This window comes from Ahaetulla prasina, chromosome 1 (assembly GCF_028640845.1).
Source record: "Ahaetulla prasina isolate Xishuangbanna chromosome 1, ASM2864084v1, whole genome shotgun sequence".
Taxonomy (NCBI): domain Eukaryota; kingdom Metazoa; phylum Chordata; class Lepidosauria; order Squamata; family Colubridae; genus Ahaetulla; species Ahaetulla prasina.
Genome location: NC_080539.1, coordinates 26880153 through 26899342, shown reverse-complemented (window position 1 = coordinate 26899342; position 19190 = coordinate 26880153). Strand labels below are relative to the sequence as shown.

Here is a 19190-nt window from a genome sequence, read left to right as displayed (position 1 = left end):
TGATCACCTGAACTGGTATGAACCGATAGGATTTCACCACTGGTGCAAAAGTGGCAAGTACCCCCACTTCCTCTCACCTTGTAGCATTTGTCAACCCAAGTAGTGTCTCCCTGGACTAAATTTCACATATACAGAATACTGAGGTATTGTTGGTCATGCAAAGCATTGTTTAAAAGAATAGATGAAATTTGCCCATTACAATATAGCTTGATTATGGTTTACATTATTATGCATATTCACTTGTTAAAAATCATGGCTTAACATAAACCTAATCAGTACCCCAGATGCAAATAAATAATGGCTAGGGAGAATTTATGGATTCAGTCAAGTCTACAAGCAAATCACCCACTTCTGTGTCAATGAAGATAAATATTCCTGGGATAGTCAGCCCCCTTAACCTTTCTTTTCTCTTGGATTTAGGCTCAGGCTGAAGCTAGGAAAAAACACGAAGGAGCAGTGCAGCTTTTAGAGGTAAGGAAAGGAGAAAATAAAAGAAGGGGAGGTAAAAACCAAAGAAAAAAACCCATTTAAGATACAGTAAGGTATCATTTAGTTTATTTAAAATAAACAAATTTTTATATCGAACACTGCCTGCTCTATGTGGAGCATGTGCTTGTCTTTAAAGAAGAAGACTCAAATTAAATTTGTCACCGTGGAAAATGCTAAGAGATTCCCCATTGCAGTTCATTGGTTCGAAGGCAACGTCTCATCAAGTAAAGGGCTATGAGAATAACCTTGGAAGATAGGAGAAAGAGTGTGAGATATCTCTTATCTGAGTGTTGCCCTGGCTACAGCTCTTTCTCCTGTCTCCCAAGGTTAATCTCACAATCCATTATACTTCCAGATGTGGGTTTTCAATTGATTTATCCAGTCCTGCAATCAATCACCGGATTTGTACTTAAGGAAGATGGTGATGTACAGTTAACAACTTTTTTTCCCCTGCTGTTTCTTGTCTTGTCAGAATTCCTTGGATTCTATGCAGGTACTAATGGTTTCAGATGTGTCGAAAATGTCCTGTTTTTCCCTCTTTCCTCCAACAAATCTTAATTGTTTCTGAAGCGTTTGGAACAGAGAAATACTATGTTTTATATGCATTATGGAGAGTAGCCAATGAAAGAACTGGAGAAAATTGAAAGGCACTTGAGAAGCAATAATGTATATTTCTCATTTCCAAACTTGCTTATAATTGTTGCATCTTTATTAGCCCAGCAGAACAAGAGCAAGGTTTCAATTACACAAGGCTGTTCTTACTGATGACTGTCAGAGGAAGGGAAGAAACATCCAAGCAGTAATGGGCTTATGGGAAAATATATAAATTTGACACTCTTAATGTGTCCTTTACTCCAGATAGTCCTTGAATTATAACCACAATTGAGACCAGAATTTCCATTGTTAAACAAGGCAATTGTTTAGTAAGTTGCGTCCAATTTTATGAACTTTTTTGCCAGATATTAAAAGTAAATTACTGCAGTTCTTAAGTGAATCGTGTGGTTGTTAAGCAAATCCCACTCCTCCCACTAACTTTGCTTGTTGGTGGGTTACATGACCCTGAGACACTACAATCAACATAAACACATGCCGGTGGCAAGTGCCCAGATTGGAAGATTTGAACTCGTCACCCATTCCCACTCTATAACTAATCAAACCCGACTATAAATTGCGGATTCTCCATACCTTATTCTTCTTTGTTACTTGGCTGTCATCTTTCCATCTTAAGTGTTAAGCTTCACTGGTGGGATTTCTCCCATCTGAAGGAACTCTTGCTGAAAAGTTAGCTAATGAGAAGAACTTGTTGTTCCTTTGAAGTCAGAAAATGGTTTTGTTTCCTGTTTCACTTGTCTTGATGGTTCCCCTCCCTAATCCTTAAATTGAGTTTATGTACATTTCTTTTACTGTATCTGTTAATTAGCCATAAATATTTGGCTGGAAGAAGATTCCTTGCCCTTGTTCTTTGTGGCATACAGAGAAGGAGATGATGCACATACATTGTTCTGTAGAATAACTAGTAATGTAGATGTGGTTAACATCGAAGTGTGTGTGTGTGTGTAATGTATGATGGTATGTGTCTTCTATTCATTGTCATTAATAATATGTCTAGTCTGCAATTGGGTTCTTATGCAATAACCCACCCAACCTCTTTTTACTGATGTTCTTTCAGAAGTTTTTGCAGAAAGGAAAGAAAAACTAGGGATTTTTTTTTCATTCTAGTCTCTTTGCAGTCACAATTCTTCCCCCTTTGTCAGGGTTCTAACGTTTCTCAGTTTCCTCTTGTGATGAGCTGCGATGGCTGATCTTTGCACATGAAGGTTTATCCCACAGTCCAGCACAGGGCTGCCTTTTAAAACTGATTCTTTATCCTCCCAAAAAATTATTGGAAGCTTTCCTCTACCAAAGGGAGTTCTGAAAACCTTTACAATAACAATTACAAAATATGTAATAAAAAGACAGTATGTAGCATACAGAATGAGAAAGCAGCACCTCCTAAAGTTTATGTTTGCCTTATCCCAAAAGAAAGGTACTCACTATCAGAGAAGGTGCCAACTTGATTTCCTGAAGATACAAATTCCAGAATTTAGATCTGGTTCCAGAGAAAGCCCTTTGACACGTCCCACCCTTTCCACTGCTGGGCAATGGAGATGGTCTCTCCATTGATCTTGACAAGCAGGAAGACTCATATAGAAGGGAATAGTTGCTGAGATACCACCAACGCTTAAAACTGCATCCAAAAACAAACAAGAAATTAATGCCTACATTTGCAGGAGCTCTAATATAATTTTGCTATGCTGTCCCAAGCAGATGCATCATGAAATTAAATCTTTCAAAGATCTAGGATCTACTGGGTGGGAAATGATAATGTAATCCACCCAAAAGGCAGTACCCAGAAACAACAAATCAATCAATCAATGTCCTTGGGTAAACTCTAAGCTAACTTCTTCCATCTTAAAAGTTTCCAGTAATGTGATTGCAATTTCCATATTTACCCAGCCAGAACTGAATAATGCTGAGAGTTCTGGTTGAAGGCCACTTAAGGTATGGGGGGGGAGGCACTTTTTGTCAGTGGACCATAGTGGACTTAGGCTAGTCAGCATGTGTCTGTGAATGCTAACCTGCAAGATGGACCATCTTCCTCTACTCCCTTAAAATCTCTTTCTGTTCCTAAAATCTGCCTTCAGCTATAATTGATGTTTTTTCTTTGCGATGCAGGCCCGTGTGAGAGAGTTGGAAAACCAATGTCGCAGCCACACAGAACAGTTTAACTTCCTCTCTCAGGAACTCAATCGATTTCGCCTCCAAACTGGGAAATTAAGTCTTCCATCCGCTCCCTCCTTCTGTTCTTCCCTGGTGACTTCAGAGATCGTCTTCGCTACTTGCAAGAGTTCTTCACAGATCCCCAATGGCTTCAAGCAGAAAGGTGACAGCATACAAGTGAACCCTTGCGTGTTTCTTTGATGTTCTTCTTGACAACAGAATAATTCGGAAAGGGAAGCACCAAGGTCATCTAAAAATTTTCAACATGCATCTCAAATTACCATATATTCCAGAAGATAAGATGCTCCGGAGTATAAGATACACCTAATTTTGCGGGGAGGAAAATAAGAAAAAAAAAATCTGCTTGAGAGCCTCTTCGCTCCAAAAGTTCCGTTTGCAAAGGAGCTTCTCTTTGCAAAGGCAGCCTCTCAAACGGACCTTTCGGAGGCTGTTTGAGAGGCTCTCTGTTTGGGTGGGCGGGGCTACATTCGGAGTATAAGATGCACCCAAATTTTCACCCTCTTTTAGGTGGGGAAAATACTTATACTCTGAAAAATACGGTATATACAGGTAGTCCTCGACTTACAGCAGTTCATTTAGTGACCATTTGAAGTTACAACAGCAGTGAAAAGGTGGCTTATGACCATTTTTCACATTTATGACTGTTGCAGCATCCCCATGCTCACATGATCAAAATTTGGATGCCTGGCAACTGGCTCGTATTTATGACGGTTGCAGTGTCCCGGGGTCACGTGATCACCCTTTGCGACTTTCTGACAAGCAAAGTCATTGGGGAAGCCAGATTCACTTAACAACCGTGTTAGTAACTTAACAACGCAGTGATTCACTTAACAACTGTGGCAAGAAAGGTTGCAAAATGGGGTAAAATTCACTTAACAAATATCTCACTTAGCAACCGAAATTTTGGGCTCAATTGTGGTCATAAGTCAAAGACTACCTGTATTTTATAGGGTGCCTGCTGTAATGCTTGTTTTTCTCACCCTGGTGTCTTCTAAATGTGTTGGATTGTGATTCTCAGAATTTCTTATCAATAAGGCTTAGAATCCTGGGAGTTATAGTCAGGTTGCTGAACTAGGGAAGAACATTTTAATTATTTTAGGATGATCTCAGTCATAACCTGAAGTAGAAACTGTAGCTCATGCTGAACCACGGTGTTGTAGACAAAAGATCCTCCATTCAATCTACCACTTCTCTAAATAGACTCAAGAAAAGATCTTGCCTAAAAACTGAAGAACTATTGCTGGTCAGTTTAGATCAGGGGTAGTCAACCTTTTTATACCTATCACCCACTTTTGTGTCTCTGTTAGTAGGAAAATTTTCTAATCGCCCACCAGTTCCACAGTAATATCGTCGTCTGTGCATGCCTCTTGCGCATCATGGATTGGGTTTGGGGGTGGCGACGGCTACCAGCTCTGCTTGTCTGTTACAGCTGGGTGATGTGGGGGGAGATGAGCAAGCTATTCTGGGACGAGGCTCTTTTGTTTCCGGTCGCACTATAGCGCCATTTAGTTTCACTTATGTAACGTGAACTAAACTTATGCGTGGGAGATACAAATAGTATATTTTCAGAAATTTAAATTGTCACGGAGAATTTTATGAAAACCTAATTAAAATGTTTTTAAATAATGCTATGAACATTTTTAAAAAAGTCAATTAAATTTAAAAAAAGGAAAGTGCTTCAGTATCGGACGAAACCCCTACCGCCCACCATGAAAGCTGGAACGCGCACTAGTGAGCGGTAGGGACCAGGTTGACTACCACTGGTTTAGATGGTACAGAACTAGAATGACCAGTGATCCAATTACAGCCACCGGCTTTGCCCTTGCCAAACCATCAGCATATTTTCAGTGCTCTGCATTGCTTCATGACTTTCCTAAATCAGGCAGTGTTCCCTCCCAAGCAGCCAGAGGGAGAATAATAAAAATTGGCAGACTTGATACCCCAACACCCCCCCCTCCGTTCTTTCTTCAGCATGTTTGCTTCTCGGTGGCAAGGAACAAAATAGAGGAAAAACTCCTGCAAGCTACTGTTGAGAATGCAGCAAAAGTACCTCCCAGAGCAGCCAGAAAGCAATTAACAAATTAAAAACAAAAACCAAAAACCTAGGGATGAGCCATGATGCAACTTGAAAAAAATCCAGAAGCCTCGGAGTTCCTCCCAGCATAGAAACGCTGCCAGTAGCTGTGAAATTATTGATTGGTTAAATTTATTTACTGCCCATCTCGTATCCAGCAACTCTGGGCAGCTTGAATGAAACTCTTCCTTTGCACCACAGCAGCAGATGAAGCAATTAATTTCAGAATGAAAAGTTCTGGAAGGCCCATAGCATAATGGGGTTATGCAAGGCTGGCACTGATGTTGATTTGGCAAAAAAAAAAAAAAATTGGGTAAAGAGAAATTCACAGTAACAGATAGTTTTCTTCTGTGTCAGGACTGCAGAAACACAAAAGACTGCCTCCTCTAAAGGGGACCGTTTCCCTATGAGCTTGGTTAAAGATTGTTTTTCCCAACCTGACGGAGACTGATGGGGAAAGGGGACAACCCAGGTCATTGGCGGAGTGCCTAATGCTGTTTCGTCTTGGCAGTGAATGTGATCAGTTCCCTCTCCAGCATTGGAACACCTCCACCCAGTGGAAGCTGCTTGGAAGGAAAAACACCCAGAACGGTGACTCATTCGGACATGGAACAGGAGATCTTTGCTAAAGGCATTTCATATGGACTCAGGAGGAGTTTTAAATAGCCTCTTTATTTGTTTCTCGTTCCATCCTGAACGTTTTCTCTGTGTTTACCCCATGCTGGTAATTCCTCACTCACACACTGCAGGATTTTAAAGGTCATGGAATTGACTTTTCCTTTTCTTAACCAAAATTTTTAGTAGCTATGAAGTCCTTGAATTGTTTATTAAGGATGGTCTGGGTAAATTGGAGAGTTTACAGTTTTTCAAAAGATTCAGCCTCTGTGTTTATACAGTAGATTTAAATCCATGCAGTAAATTTAAGATTCTTTTCAAGTAGAAACTTCTGAAGAGGGATAAAATTCCTTCTTTCTTCTAGTTTGCGTATATGTGTGTGGGGTGGGGGAGTGGGGAAAGAAAGGTGGTTCAAATTTTATTCAGGTAGTCCTTGACTTATGATCACAACTGAGCCCAAAATTTCCAATGCTAAGCAAGAAAGGCCACTTTACGACCTTTCCTGCCACACTTGTTAAGCAAATCGCTGCAGTTGGGTTTTTTTTTATTAAAAAAGTTTTACAACAATTAAATTTTTCCCCCTCCCCTCCCTCCCTCCCCCTCCTTCCCCCCTCCCTCCAAAACCCCCCTCCCCCCTGACTTCCCGGAGCAAACACAAGGTATAGTTCACTAAACAAACAGTCATACATTAAATTTTTAAAATCTAACACAATTATAATCCTTCTTTCTCACATATCCTGACTTCTTCCATTAAAATCAAAAACAACGTCCTTCATTCAAAGGCAATCTGAAATTTCTTAATCTGATATCTATTTTGAATATAATCAATCCAATTCTTCCATTCATTTAGATATTTTTCTTGAGTACTGTCTTTCAAGAAGGCTGAGATTTTAGCCATCTCAGCCAAATTGGAAACTTTCAATATCCATTCTTCTATTGTGGGTAATTCTTTTTTCTTCCAATATTGTCCAATCAACAGTCTTGCTGCTGTTATTAAGTTCAAAATCAATTTAGTCTCAATCACTGTACAGTCTGTTGTTATTCCCAAAAGGAAAAATTGCGGTAGGAACTTTATCTTCTTCTTCAGAACATTCTGCATAATCCACCAAATTCTTAACCAGAAAGACTTAATTTTCTTACAAGTCCACCATACATGAAAATATGTAGCATCATCAGAATTACATCTCCAACATTTCGCTTGCATATCTGGATACATATATGATAATTTCTTAGGATCTAAATGCCATCTATAAAACATCTTATAAAAGTTTTTCCCTAAATTCTGTGCTTGCATAAATTTAACATTTCTAACCCAAATTCTCTCCCAAGTTTCCAACATTATTGGTTCCTGAATATTCTGCGCCCACTTTATCATACAATCCTTTATCAAGTCCCTTTCAGAATCTATTTCTACCAACGCATTATACAATCTGTTTATATGCCCCTGGGTTTGATTTCTAATTTGTTTTACCAAATTTTCTTCATTTTGAATAATACCAATTTTCTGATCTTCTTTCCATCTAGCCTTTAACTGCCCATATTGAAACCACGTGTAATTCCTCCCTTCTTCTTTTAATGTATGCTGCAGTTGTTAAGTTAGTAACACAATTGCTAAGTGAGTCTGGCTTTCCCATTGACCTTGCTTGTCACAAAAGGTGATCACATGACCCTAGGGCAGGGGTCTGCAAACTTGGCTCTTTTAAGACTTGTGGACTTCAACTCCCAGAGTTCCTCAGCCAGCTTTGCTTAAAAGAGCCAAGTTTGCAGACCCCTGCCCTAGGACATTGCAACCTTCATAAATACCTGCCAGTTGCCAAGTGTCCACATTTTGATCACGTGACTATGGGGATGGTGCAAGGCTCGTGTGAAAAATAGTCAGAAATCACTTTTTTCAGTGCTATTGTAACTTTGAAAGGTCACTAAATGAATGGTTGTAAGCCAAGGACTACCTGTACTTCAAAAAGGGAAAGTTGGTGTTGTATACCAGCTTTATGGCTCTTTTCTGTAATGAAACCTGAAATGTTCTGTGAACTCTATGGGTTTGCTTGTCCTCCCTGCCTAATGTGATGTACAATGTTTGGTTTCAGATCCAGAAATTGTCCCTGTATCTCCACGGAGCAGTAGAAAAGTTCAAGATGAAGAGGTGGAAAGGTTCTCCCCAGTGGCACTTCGGCTCATTGATCCTGTGGTGTCTCCTCTGGCCCGAAGTCCAGATACAAGCAGTCCCCCAGTTGCCTCAAAAAAAGCAATCAAAAAGTTGGAAGCCCAGTCCAACTCTTCCAGATCTGAGTCCATGCACAACAACAGCCCCAAATCCTGCCCCACTCCTGAGGTCAGTAATGGATGTGTGAGGAGATGGCCAGCATAGTGTTAACATTAAGTGTTAAATTTGTACCCTAGGACTATCATTAAGTGTTGTAAGTGTTGTACCTTGATGAAGGTTCTTTTATGTACACTGAGAGCATATGCACCAAGACAAACTCCTTGGTCACACTTGGCCAATAAAAGTTATTTTCTATTCTATTCATAGAGATGGTTGAGCCATCTCTCAACCCTTTCTCAATACAAAATACACATGAGATTGATCTGTGCTGTTTTAACCATTTGCAAACCTATATCCTGTATCCCAGCATATAAGTCCAGAAAAGTGAATAAGAGTAAAACTAGCCAAAAATAACAATCAACAAGATCTAACCTTCTGTTTCCTTCTGAACAAGTTAGAGAAAAAAATCCTCCTTCTCTTCTGAAGAGAATGAATTGATGTAACAAAACTGTTAAACATTTGGATGTGTTTTCCCCATTGTCAGGGGTTTGTCTTTTTGCACTTTTACTCAAAGAGATAGTTACTATCGTCTTGGCCACTTTAAGATGAGTGGACTTGAACTTCTAGAATTCTGGGAATTGAAGTCAACATATCTTCAAGTGCCCAGGATTGAGAAACACTGGTCTCAGCAAATACATGAAGTCCTCAACGTACGAATGTAATGGAACCCGGTATTTGGTATGTGATAAATCATGATGGTTGTAAGTTAAGGCACCCTTGTGACTAACCTGATTTTATGACCTTTTTTGCGGTGGTTGTCAATGCCATGGTCATTAAGCAAGTCAATGCATTACTATGGGAATTTTTTGCTGGAAACATTGTACATCAGGCTGAGTAACCCCAGGATACTGCAACCTGTTGTAAAGGTGAACCAGTTGCCAAGGGCCTGAAATGCAGTTATGTGACCACAGGGGGGCACACCACCATCAAAACTCCAGAACCAGGTTACCAGTACCTTTTTTGGGGGGGGCGTTATAATGGTAAATAGTCACTAAGTGAGCATTTGTTAAGTAAGGACTACCTGTAAAGTGCAAAGCGATCAAAGCAGTCAATCCTAGAGGAGATCAACCCTGACTGCTCTTTAGAAGGCCAGATCCTGAAGAAGAAACTCAAATACTTTGGCCAGCTAATGAGAAGGAAGGACTCACTGGAGAAGAGCCTAATGCTGGAGGGCAAAAGAAGAAGGGGACAACGGAGAATGAGGTGGCTGGATGGAGTCACTGAAGCAATTGGCATGAGATTAAATGGACTTCGGGTGAATGATAGAGGACAGGAAGGCCTGGAGTAACATTGTCCATGGGGTCGCGATGGGTCGGACACGACTTTGCGACTAACAACAACAATCTGTAAAGTCCTCCTGTTTTGCAAGATATGCAAAGCCCCAGTGCTTAACTGTTCCTCTCCCTCTGCTCTTCCCCCATGGCTAGAGAGAACATCTGCTAGGAAACAGAAATTCCCCATCCATGGAAACAGCAGAGTTGCAATCCCTGATTACAATGATCACCAGGGGCTCAACTTGCACCAAAATCAGGAGTGTTCTTTCAGCTACTAACATTATTAACCAAGTCCTTGTTTCTCCAGAGTGGGAAAATAATTAAGGGTGAAATGACTAAACAAATAAACAATAAGGGTCCAAATGGAATATTCTGAGAGTTATATAAAATTGGAGAAAATATGGCAGGGGATGAATCAATTAATTTATTATAATGTATCTATTTACTGTTTATTTATTCCATCTCTATGGTCTACCTTACCAACATAATAAATAGAATCTTCAGCAATAATGACAAAGATTGTTGTGAGCCACCTAGAGTTGATTTGGAGTTGGACAGCACTTGAGTTGCTACCAGTTCGCCCCAGATCGGGTGAAATGGTAGCGGTGGTGGCGGGAGGCTCTGCCCACCCGCCCAGACACTTCTGCGCATGAGCGTGCATGTTCACGAGTGAACCGGTAGCAACGGGTTTTGAAACCCGCCCCTGACCTGAATTGAATAAAATTAAAATAAATAAAAACAAAAAGTCTAATTAAAAAGCAAATTTAATAATGTACAACCTAATTAAAACTCAATTAACTTTTTTTTTTAAAAAAAGCATCACCCAACAGCAGCAAATCTCCAGAAAAGAGGTGTTTAAATAAGAAATATTTTGCTTACTGGTGGAAAAATATCAGAAGTGAAATTAGCCTGATTTAGGAAAAGGGATAGGGGTGTTTCTGGAAATGAGGCAGGAGGGTTGCATTTAATTAGGCCAATGGCCAGATGTTAACCTGTTTTGGTTAGATGGGTCAAGAGAGATGCAATTCTGTTAAGTCTCAGCTGCCTTTTAGTTCCATAATGGAACCAGAGCTTCAGCAGTACCATGCAGAAAAGCCCCCAGGATATCCCCCACTTCCCTCTAGAACCCATTAGGGTCCATCAGTGGACTGCTTAAATGTTTCCAGCCTCCCTGCAGAGTGGGGCAGCATAAGTAATCTTCTTATTTACTTATTTATTTATTTAACATATTTAAGAACTGCCCATCTCCCTCACAAAGGCATTCTGGGCAGTGCACAAATAAAATATTAAAAAATATTAAAAGCATAAAAACTATATAAAATTTAATAAACAATAAATTTAAATTTAAAAGAGGCAAAGAATATTAAATTAAGAGACGTGGTGGCACAGTGGTTAGAACGCAGTATTGCAGGCGAAATCTTCTGACTGCCAGCAGTTCAATTCTCCCCTCAAGGCTCAAGTCCACCCTTCTAAGGTGGGTAAAATGAGAACCCAGATCATTGAGGGCAATATACTGACTCTTTAAACTGCTTAGAGAAGGCTGTAAAGCAGTGGCCTCCAACCTTTTGAGCACCAGGGACCGGTTCCGTGGAGAAAGAGGGGGACCAGAGGGGAACAGAGGGGGCATAGTTTTGCATGCTGCCTGCAACCCGTGGATGGGGCTTTGCTTGTTTGCGTGACCCAGTTGCAGGCATGCTGCGGAATGGTGCAGGGGTGAAATCTACTTACCTTCCTTACTGGTTCAAAAGTGCACATGCCACCCATGAGCGTGTCACATGCACGCGCAGACTTTCTGCACATGCGCAAAACCAGTGCATATGCAGAAGGTAAAAACACATTACTTCCTGGTTAAAACCAGGAAGTAATGACACCCGAGTGGGTGGGTGGAGCTTCACTCCCCCATCGCTACCGGATTGCCGAACCACCGGACACAATCACTACCGGATCGTGAAATCCGGTCAGAACCGGGAGAATTTCATCCCTGTACTGGTGCCAGTCCACAGACAAGGAGTTCCCTGCTGTAAAGCACTATGAAGCGGTATATAAGTCTAAGTCTAAGTGCTATTGTTATTGCTATTAAAATATAATTAAAACGTGGGGAGAGGGCATTTAGGCCACTAACCAGCCCCGCAACTACATGCTCCTCTGTGCATCCTAAGTAAAGCTGCAAAGCTGTGTTCACGCTTTTCCAGAAGGCCAGGAGAATGAGGTCCCCATTCATCTTTAGGAGAGGAGTGTTCCACAGGGCAGTAGCAATGGCAGAGAAGGCTTTTTTCCTGGACCCTGCCGGTCAGAATTCTTTAACTGATGGGGTCTGCAACATACCTTCCCTGCCTGATTGGTTGGGATGGGCTGATGTAAAGGGATAAAGATAGCTTGATAGGAAACCAGGCCCCATGCCACGTAGGGCTTTAAAGGTTATAACCAATATCTTGAAGTGGGCTGAATTGGAATGTGCTAAATTTGGTTCCTGAACTAGACTGTATTCTAGGTTTGCATAATATACTGAACTTAAAATAACCAAGTGGGTTGAGTTTTTACAACATGCTGAATCATTAAAACAAACAGTTCAAGGTTAAAATGAAGTTTTCTGTTAAAACCTTTATTTGTCTTAATTAAGCATCTTCTGCAAATACATCATTTCATCATCACCGTTTCATCATTTTCTACATGCTGTTAGGTGGACACAGCCAGTGAAATGGAAGAATTGGACATTGACAGCATCTCATTGGTACCTGAGCAGGAGAACCATGAGCCAGTAAAACTTCAGGTCTTCTTGGCTCGATATAGGTAGGGTTGTACAAAGAAACCAACTGGGACATTAGATATTAACAATGCAAATGATTTGTAGAAAATGTTAGATTTTATGTGATGTAACGGGAAAATTATTGCATCTAGAGACTGAGTTGTGTTTGGTAAGGAAAGGCAATGAACAATTGCAAGTTATGCTAAGAATAAGATTAAGTGGATGAATTTGTACATCTTGATAGAATGTCTTCAAAAATGAATGGAGAAAATGTGTTAATTAAGAATTTGTTAATTAACCCTAAAACATGCACAGGATCCAAATAGCTGTTGAATCAGTATGGACTGAATATAAAAATGAACATCTAATATAAAATGATGTTATATATTAGTCATATCAAGAGAATGAAGAGTGAATTGCAAAATAGATGCAGAAAGTGAAGAATGGGAAGTGGATGATGTCATAGTTGATGGAATTGATATCCTCAAAAACAGAACGATGACAGATTTACAAGAAAAAAAGCAATATATGGAAATGATGGCGACAAGAATGGTTTGCAAAATAGAAAAAAAGTATAGGAATGTAACATGAATGTTATGCATGCATGGTTTTTCTCAAGGTTTTTCTATTCATCAGGTTTATTTCCAGGAATAAATATAATCCAGATCATATTGGTCAATGATTATGAGAATGTCATGCATTCAATTCAAAATATCATTCAGTTTGCCTTCTAATGACAGCTGGGGTATTTGATCTACAGATACGTATTGGCAGATTTCAGCTTGGATTGTAGAAACTGAAATATGTAGGAGATTAGCAGTTAAGATCTATCCTGATGCAGCAGAGAATAGCTGGTCTTTTTCATTCTTCACTTAGATCTTTTTTGTTTTGTTTTGAGTTGGAGCACTGTGGCCACTCTGTGAATAATAAACAGGAACAGACCAGAAAATACTTCAGAAGGAATTTTCATACTTGCTACTCTCTATCTCACAACATATTTATAGGAATTTGGTTTAGGTATTAATCTGGCAATCTGGAAACTGGACCTTCTTTCTGAACTGCAGTCAATGTGTTTGAAATTCTCCTTTTGTCCCCATTTTCATATTCACATTTTATGCAAAACTCTTCCATGAAAAGTTTGTCTTAAATTTCAGTTTTGTCAGTGTTCTTTTCTCCGCTTTTGCAGCATCAAAATTCTCATGAGTAACATAGAATGAAAAAGCAGGCTGGATTCCTAACCTGTAACCTTTTTATCCATGAACAAACACATACACTTCCGTTATTAAAATCCTGCACAAAAATAAACTTAGGCAGCCAACATATATAAATCCACCAAGTCTGCTTTTTTTTAATTTAGGTGCAGCATTTTTTAATATATAGCTGTACAGAAGTAATTGCAAAAGGAGAATAAATACAAATGAGTTGCAATGGAACTGAAAAGCAATCTGCACAAACTCTCAATTTTGAAATTAATGTTAGATATTCCCTTAATTTAAAATGAACATTACAAGAGAGACCCCAAAGGGCTTTTTCAAAAGGCAACTGGACCTTCTTTTTTTTGCTTGAAGATGTCTCACTTCTCATCCAAGAAGCTTCTTCAGTTCTTCAAGCAAAAACAAAGAAAGTCCAGTAAGGCCTTTTGAAAAAGCACCTTTGGGGCAGCCATGACCTGGATGCCTGAGAATCTCCATAGACAATTACAAGAGAGACTGCATAGAATGGAAAATCCAAAGCAATACTACAGGATCATATGGTAAAGACTCTTTGTCAGTAACAATAACAGTAACAGAGTTGGAAGGGACCTTAGAGGTCATCTAGTCCAACCCCCTGCTCACGCAGGAGACCTGTACTAGGGATTCGAACTGCTGATCTTTTTGATTGACAAGCTCAGTGTCTTAGCCACTGAGCCACCTAGTCAGGCTAATTCAATACCATCTTTGGTATTGAATTTTGCATGTCCTCTTTGCCTCTGCTAGAATAGCTTTGCAGATAGTTTCCCTGCCATCCTCACTTAAGAAGCAGATTCAGATGGTGACCAAATTCCTTCTTGGCATATCAGACTTCAAAACGTTCTTCTTACATTCATTTCAGTTACAATCCTTTTGATGGCCCCAATGAGAATCCTGAGGCTGAACTACCACTTACGGCTGGCGAGTATATTTACGTTTATGGAGAAATGGATGAAGATGGCTTTTTTGAAGGTATGCTGTAAGATGCATGAAAAAATGGAGTTGTAAAGGAGGCACAGTATAGAACAACTCATCAAAATAGTCTTGTCTATAGGAGTGGGCAGCTTTAATAAATTTAAAGTTTTGTTAATATTATTACTGCTAATAAAAAACCTAGGACAAGTCAGGTGTTTTTAACAGGAATTCAGCCATCAGCAGTAGATGGGCTAATTCAAAGAATAGGAAATGATCGTATACCTGTTGGTTTTCAAATTTCCTTTTTAAGAACCTTGAATGTAAAAAAGTAAGAAAACTGACTTTTCAAAGATTTTACAGTTACAATTATTCAATTTTACTGTTCAGATCAGTTTTTCAGTTCAATTCAATGTTACTATTATTTTTTTCAATTAATCTTACAGTAAGGAAAATTTTTAAATATCAGTTTTATCTGCTGTAGGCCTCAGCTGCATCTGAGCTGCTTACTGTAATAAAATCAGCACAATAAAAGAGAGTTGATGAGGTATAGTGATTAAGATGTCACCTGGAATAGGGAGGTCCACACTGTAGTCCAACTACAAGTCACGGGATAACTTTGGGCCTGTCATTCGCAGCCCAATGGTATTTAGCAATCACATACTTTTAATATCTCTATATGCTGGGCTGCCATTTATGGCTATTCTTCAGCAACCAGAAACATAAGAACATAAAGTCTGGTTAGGTCACCTTAAAGATCCAGTCTTCCTGTTTTTCCAATCATAAACAATACCTTACAATATCTAAATCAGGAGAAATGTTTTGGAAATATATTTTAAATGTTCCATGTTAGAATAGAATAGAACAGAATAGAATAGAATAGAGTAGAGTAGAGTAGGGTAGGGTAGGGTAGGGTAGGGTAGGGTAGGGTAGGATAGGATAGGGTAGGTTAGTATAGGGCAGGACAGGACAGATCAGAACAGAACAGAACTTTATTGTCACTTTGAATGTACACTAATCGGCATATATTAGATTGAAATTTCATTGCATACAGCTTTCAAAGGGTCATCACCTTTAAATACACCACACAATTATGTATACACTATATAAACATGAGGGGTTAGAGGGGTTAGAGGGGTTAGAGTGATTTCATCTGAGGCCACAGGTCTTCTGATCTCTGATGTTGTTAAATTCATCTTCAGGGGAGCTGATGGATGGCCGGAGAGGCCTTGTCCCTTCCAACTTTGTGGAACGACTTGCAGATGATGACCTGGTTACTTTCTTGCCTCAGGAACTCCATGATCTCTCCCAAAGCTCCCCTCTTGAGCGGAGTTTTCTCAGCATAAGTATCAGCAGTGGAGAGAGAAGTGATTATTCATCGGAGGAGTTCAATGCCAGCACAGCTCCCTCTAGGCTAGAAGGGGACCAAGGAGAAGGAGGTATTTCCGTTGCAGTGCCTTATCCCAGAAAGGTGACTCTAATCAAACAGTTTGCCTCTAGCCTCTTGGTGACATGGGATCCACCACTGGTGCCTAGTGGAAGCTGCTTGGATGTCCAGAGCTACAATGTCTATGTGGACACTGAACTCCGGGAAAATGTGAAGGCCAGTTCCCAGATGAAGGCCATGATTGACAAACTGGACTTGAAAACAAAAGCCTACCGTGTCTCCATACAGAGTGTTTCAGAGAAAGGGAGCTCAGACAGACTGCAGTGCACGTTCCTGGTGGGCTGTGGTTTTGTCTTAGCTCCAAGTCAGCTCCAAGTGCGGAGTGTTAAGGCCACTTCCGTGGAGCTCTCCTGGATGTCAAGCAACAGCAATTTCCCACATACCATATACCTCAACGGGGGAGCATGTGATATAGTGAAGGCTGGAATATATTGGTACACTTTTCGCAACCTGAACCCAAACACTTCCTATATTGCCACAGTCGAAATACAGCCTCAACAGACTTTCTGGAAACCATTCCCAGAGGTGGAAGAGCAGGTCTTATCCGCAGAGATCCAGTTCACTACACCTTCAGCAGGTAAGTGCAGCTTTTAGAGATTCTGGAGAATTGGACGCAGTATTCCAACTGTGGCCTCACTAATGCAGCATCAAGTGGTATTATCACTGTTCAATGGTTCTGAGATCACATCTGCCAGCTGTCAGGCCTGGAAGCCATCTTTTGCTTTGGATCTTCAGGCCTGCCATATTTACTACCCTGGGAAATTGAGAGTGGGGATTGTATGGAGCATGAGTGATATATAGTCATAATAACATTCCTTTCTCTGAGAGTCAAGGATATCTTACCCTGCACCTGGAGGGCTGGAATTGGGACGCATCTCCAGTTGGGATGGTGTTTTGATTGGACCATGTGATGGACCATGTGGGTGCTGGCCAGGGACTTGGACTTTCCTTTGGGTGGGGAAAACCTGGAAGCTTTTAGATTTGAGTTTTCCCTGACACCAGCTCTTCTTGAGAACCCTGCGATGTAAACCACCTGGTCCTGGCAATTTGAACTCATCTAGATTTGATAGATGTTCTCTTATCAGTTTCTTGCCTATTTTGATCTGTATTCTGGTTTTGTCTCCCATGGTGTTGCTTTTGGTAGGTTGGACTAACAACAACAACAACACAATTCTAAAGGAGAGGGACCCATAAAAGTACCCCATTGATGACCTCAGTTTTGCGCTATTCATAGATCAAGCAGTTTTCTTGTGTTCTATTGATTTGCTGGGTATTTTTGCAAAATTTCTTGTGTTCTATTGATTTGCTTGGTATTTTGCTTGTTACTAAATTTCTGACTGTAACTACAATCCTGTTTATGGCTTCTGCTATAGGATCAAATCTTGAACACGTTTATCATGTTCATTGCTTACAAGTACTGATTCCCAAGATACAGGCACTACTAATACTTAGCAAGTGATTAGAGATAGATGGAAATATTTCGTTTAAAGCTCTAAAAACTGGTTTGAGGGCTGAAGTCCATTATTTGAAAGACTTTACTGAAAACACTTTCGTTTCCATCCCTTCAATATCCTCCTTATGAGCCTCTTTTTCTTTAGCCTCAATTTTCCCTCCTTCCACAGGGACCTCTGCTTGAGCAGGGGGTTGGACTAGAAGACCTCCAAGTTCCTCCCAATTCTGTTATTCTGTTATTTTGTTTTTCTGTTACTCTGAGAGGTATTCTTTTCTTTAGTCCTTCAGTCTTAGGGACTTTAGGTCAAGCTTCCTATAATCTTTTTGGGCCAAATCAATTTTACCATTCTGCTGTTTTTGCAGAAAAAAAATAGCCAATGACTCTTTCTTCAGGGTCTCCAGATGCTCCGCTGGATGTCCGAGTGGATCCTGGCCCCACATCTGGTATTCTGGTCATCAGCTGGTTGCCAGTCACCATTGATGCTGAAGGATCATCCAATGGAGTGCGTGTCACTGGCTATGCAGTGTATGCTGATGGACAAAAGGTACCAGGCTGTTTTGGGCATGGCTGGAAGAAAATTAGGACAGTATCATTTTTACCCATGATAAGACATGGAGAAATAGACTGAACATGGAGGTAATAGAATCTAACAGTGGCAGGATTTTCTCCAGGACTCGGTTTGATATTCTTTTTATGCTGTAAGATTTAAAACATTTATCTTCCCATCTTACACTTCAATACATTATTCTTTATCTATTAGATTTGATTCTGAATATAGGTAGTCCTTAACTTACAACCACAATTGGAACCAAAACTTCCATTGCTAAGCAACGCAGTGATTATGAGTCATCACATGACTATGACCGCTTTTATGACCTTTTCCCCCACAGTCATGAAGAGAACCACAGGGTTGTTAAGTGAATCTGGCTTCCCCGGTTAACTTTGCTTGTCATAAGTTGTCTGGGAAGATCACAAATGACAATCAGCCAATCACAATCAATCAATTAATAATCAGAATAGAGCTGGAAGGGATCACGTGACCCTGGGATGCTGCAACCATTATAATACATGCTAGTTTCCATGCCTGTATTGCGATTGTGACTGTGGGGATGTTGTAATGGTTGTGTGAGGACTCGTTGTAAGTCACTTTTTTTCAGCAGTCATAACTTCAAACGGTCACTAAATGAATGGTTGTAAGTCAAGGACTGTTTGTAGAGTTCAAGTTTGTACATTCTTTTAGCACACAGAATAGACAGCTCTGATGGTTTGTCTTACACACTAATGCTTTATTAAAAGGCTCACTGTGTGGCTTAAAGATCTTTTGTACTATAACTTTTTGGGGTTAGAGAAATTATGTAAAGTGCAAAACACCCAGAGAAGTAATGAAATAATTACAGATAGGAAATTAAAAAATAAAAAAAGTTTAAATTTACACCAATACCACTGGCTATACCCGGGGTGGGCTGCTGGGGGTTCGCAGGGGTTTGGGAGAACCTCTAGCTAAGATTCTGTGCAGTTCGGAGAATCCCCAAATCTCACTCCTGGCTGGCCCCACCCCGCCCCTCCCCTCTCAAGAGTCCCCGAATGGCCCGTTTTGGATGCAGGTAAGCGTAGGCCACGTACAGGGACTCAGGGAGGACAAAAAACGGGCCTACCAGAAGTTTGGGAAAGCCAGAAACAGGCCCATTTCCAGTCTCCAGAGGATCTCCAGAGCTTGGGGAGGCCATTTTTGCCCTCCTGGAGGCTCGAGGAAAGCCTCCTGAGCCTGGGGAGGACAAAAACACCGCCCCCCATGGTGCAGGAGGGTGACCAAGCTAGGCCCACCATAGCCACACCTAGCCAGCAAC

General features: G+C 40.4%; 1 protein-coding gene across 1 annotated transcript in view; it reads left to right on the top strand.

The window, feature by feature from the left end:
• Window positions 1-19190, top strand: part of TSPOAP1 (TSPO associated protein 1) — a 92883-nt gene that overhangs the window by 48457 nt on the left and 25236 nt on the right. Inside the window, exons 11-17 of the mRNA XM_058164524.1 lie at window positions 421-471; window positions 3205-3412; window positions 8047-8291; window positions 12237-12346; window positions 14394-14503; window positions 15646-16467; window positions 17736-17887. Of these exons, the coding sequence (XP_058020507.1) occupies window positions 421-471; window positions 3205-3412; window positions 8047-8291; window positions 12237-12346; window positions 14394-14503; window positions 15646-16467; window positions 17736-17887 (1698 nt within the window). The remainder of the gene's footprint in view (window positions 1-420; window positions 472-3204; window positions 3413-8046; window positions 8292-12236; window positions 12347-14393; window positions 14504-15645; window positions 16468-17735; window positions 17888-19190) is intronic.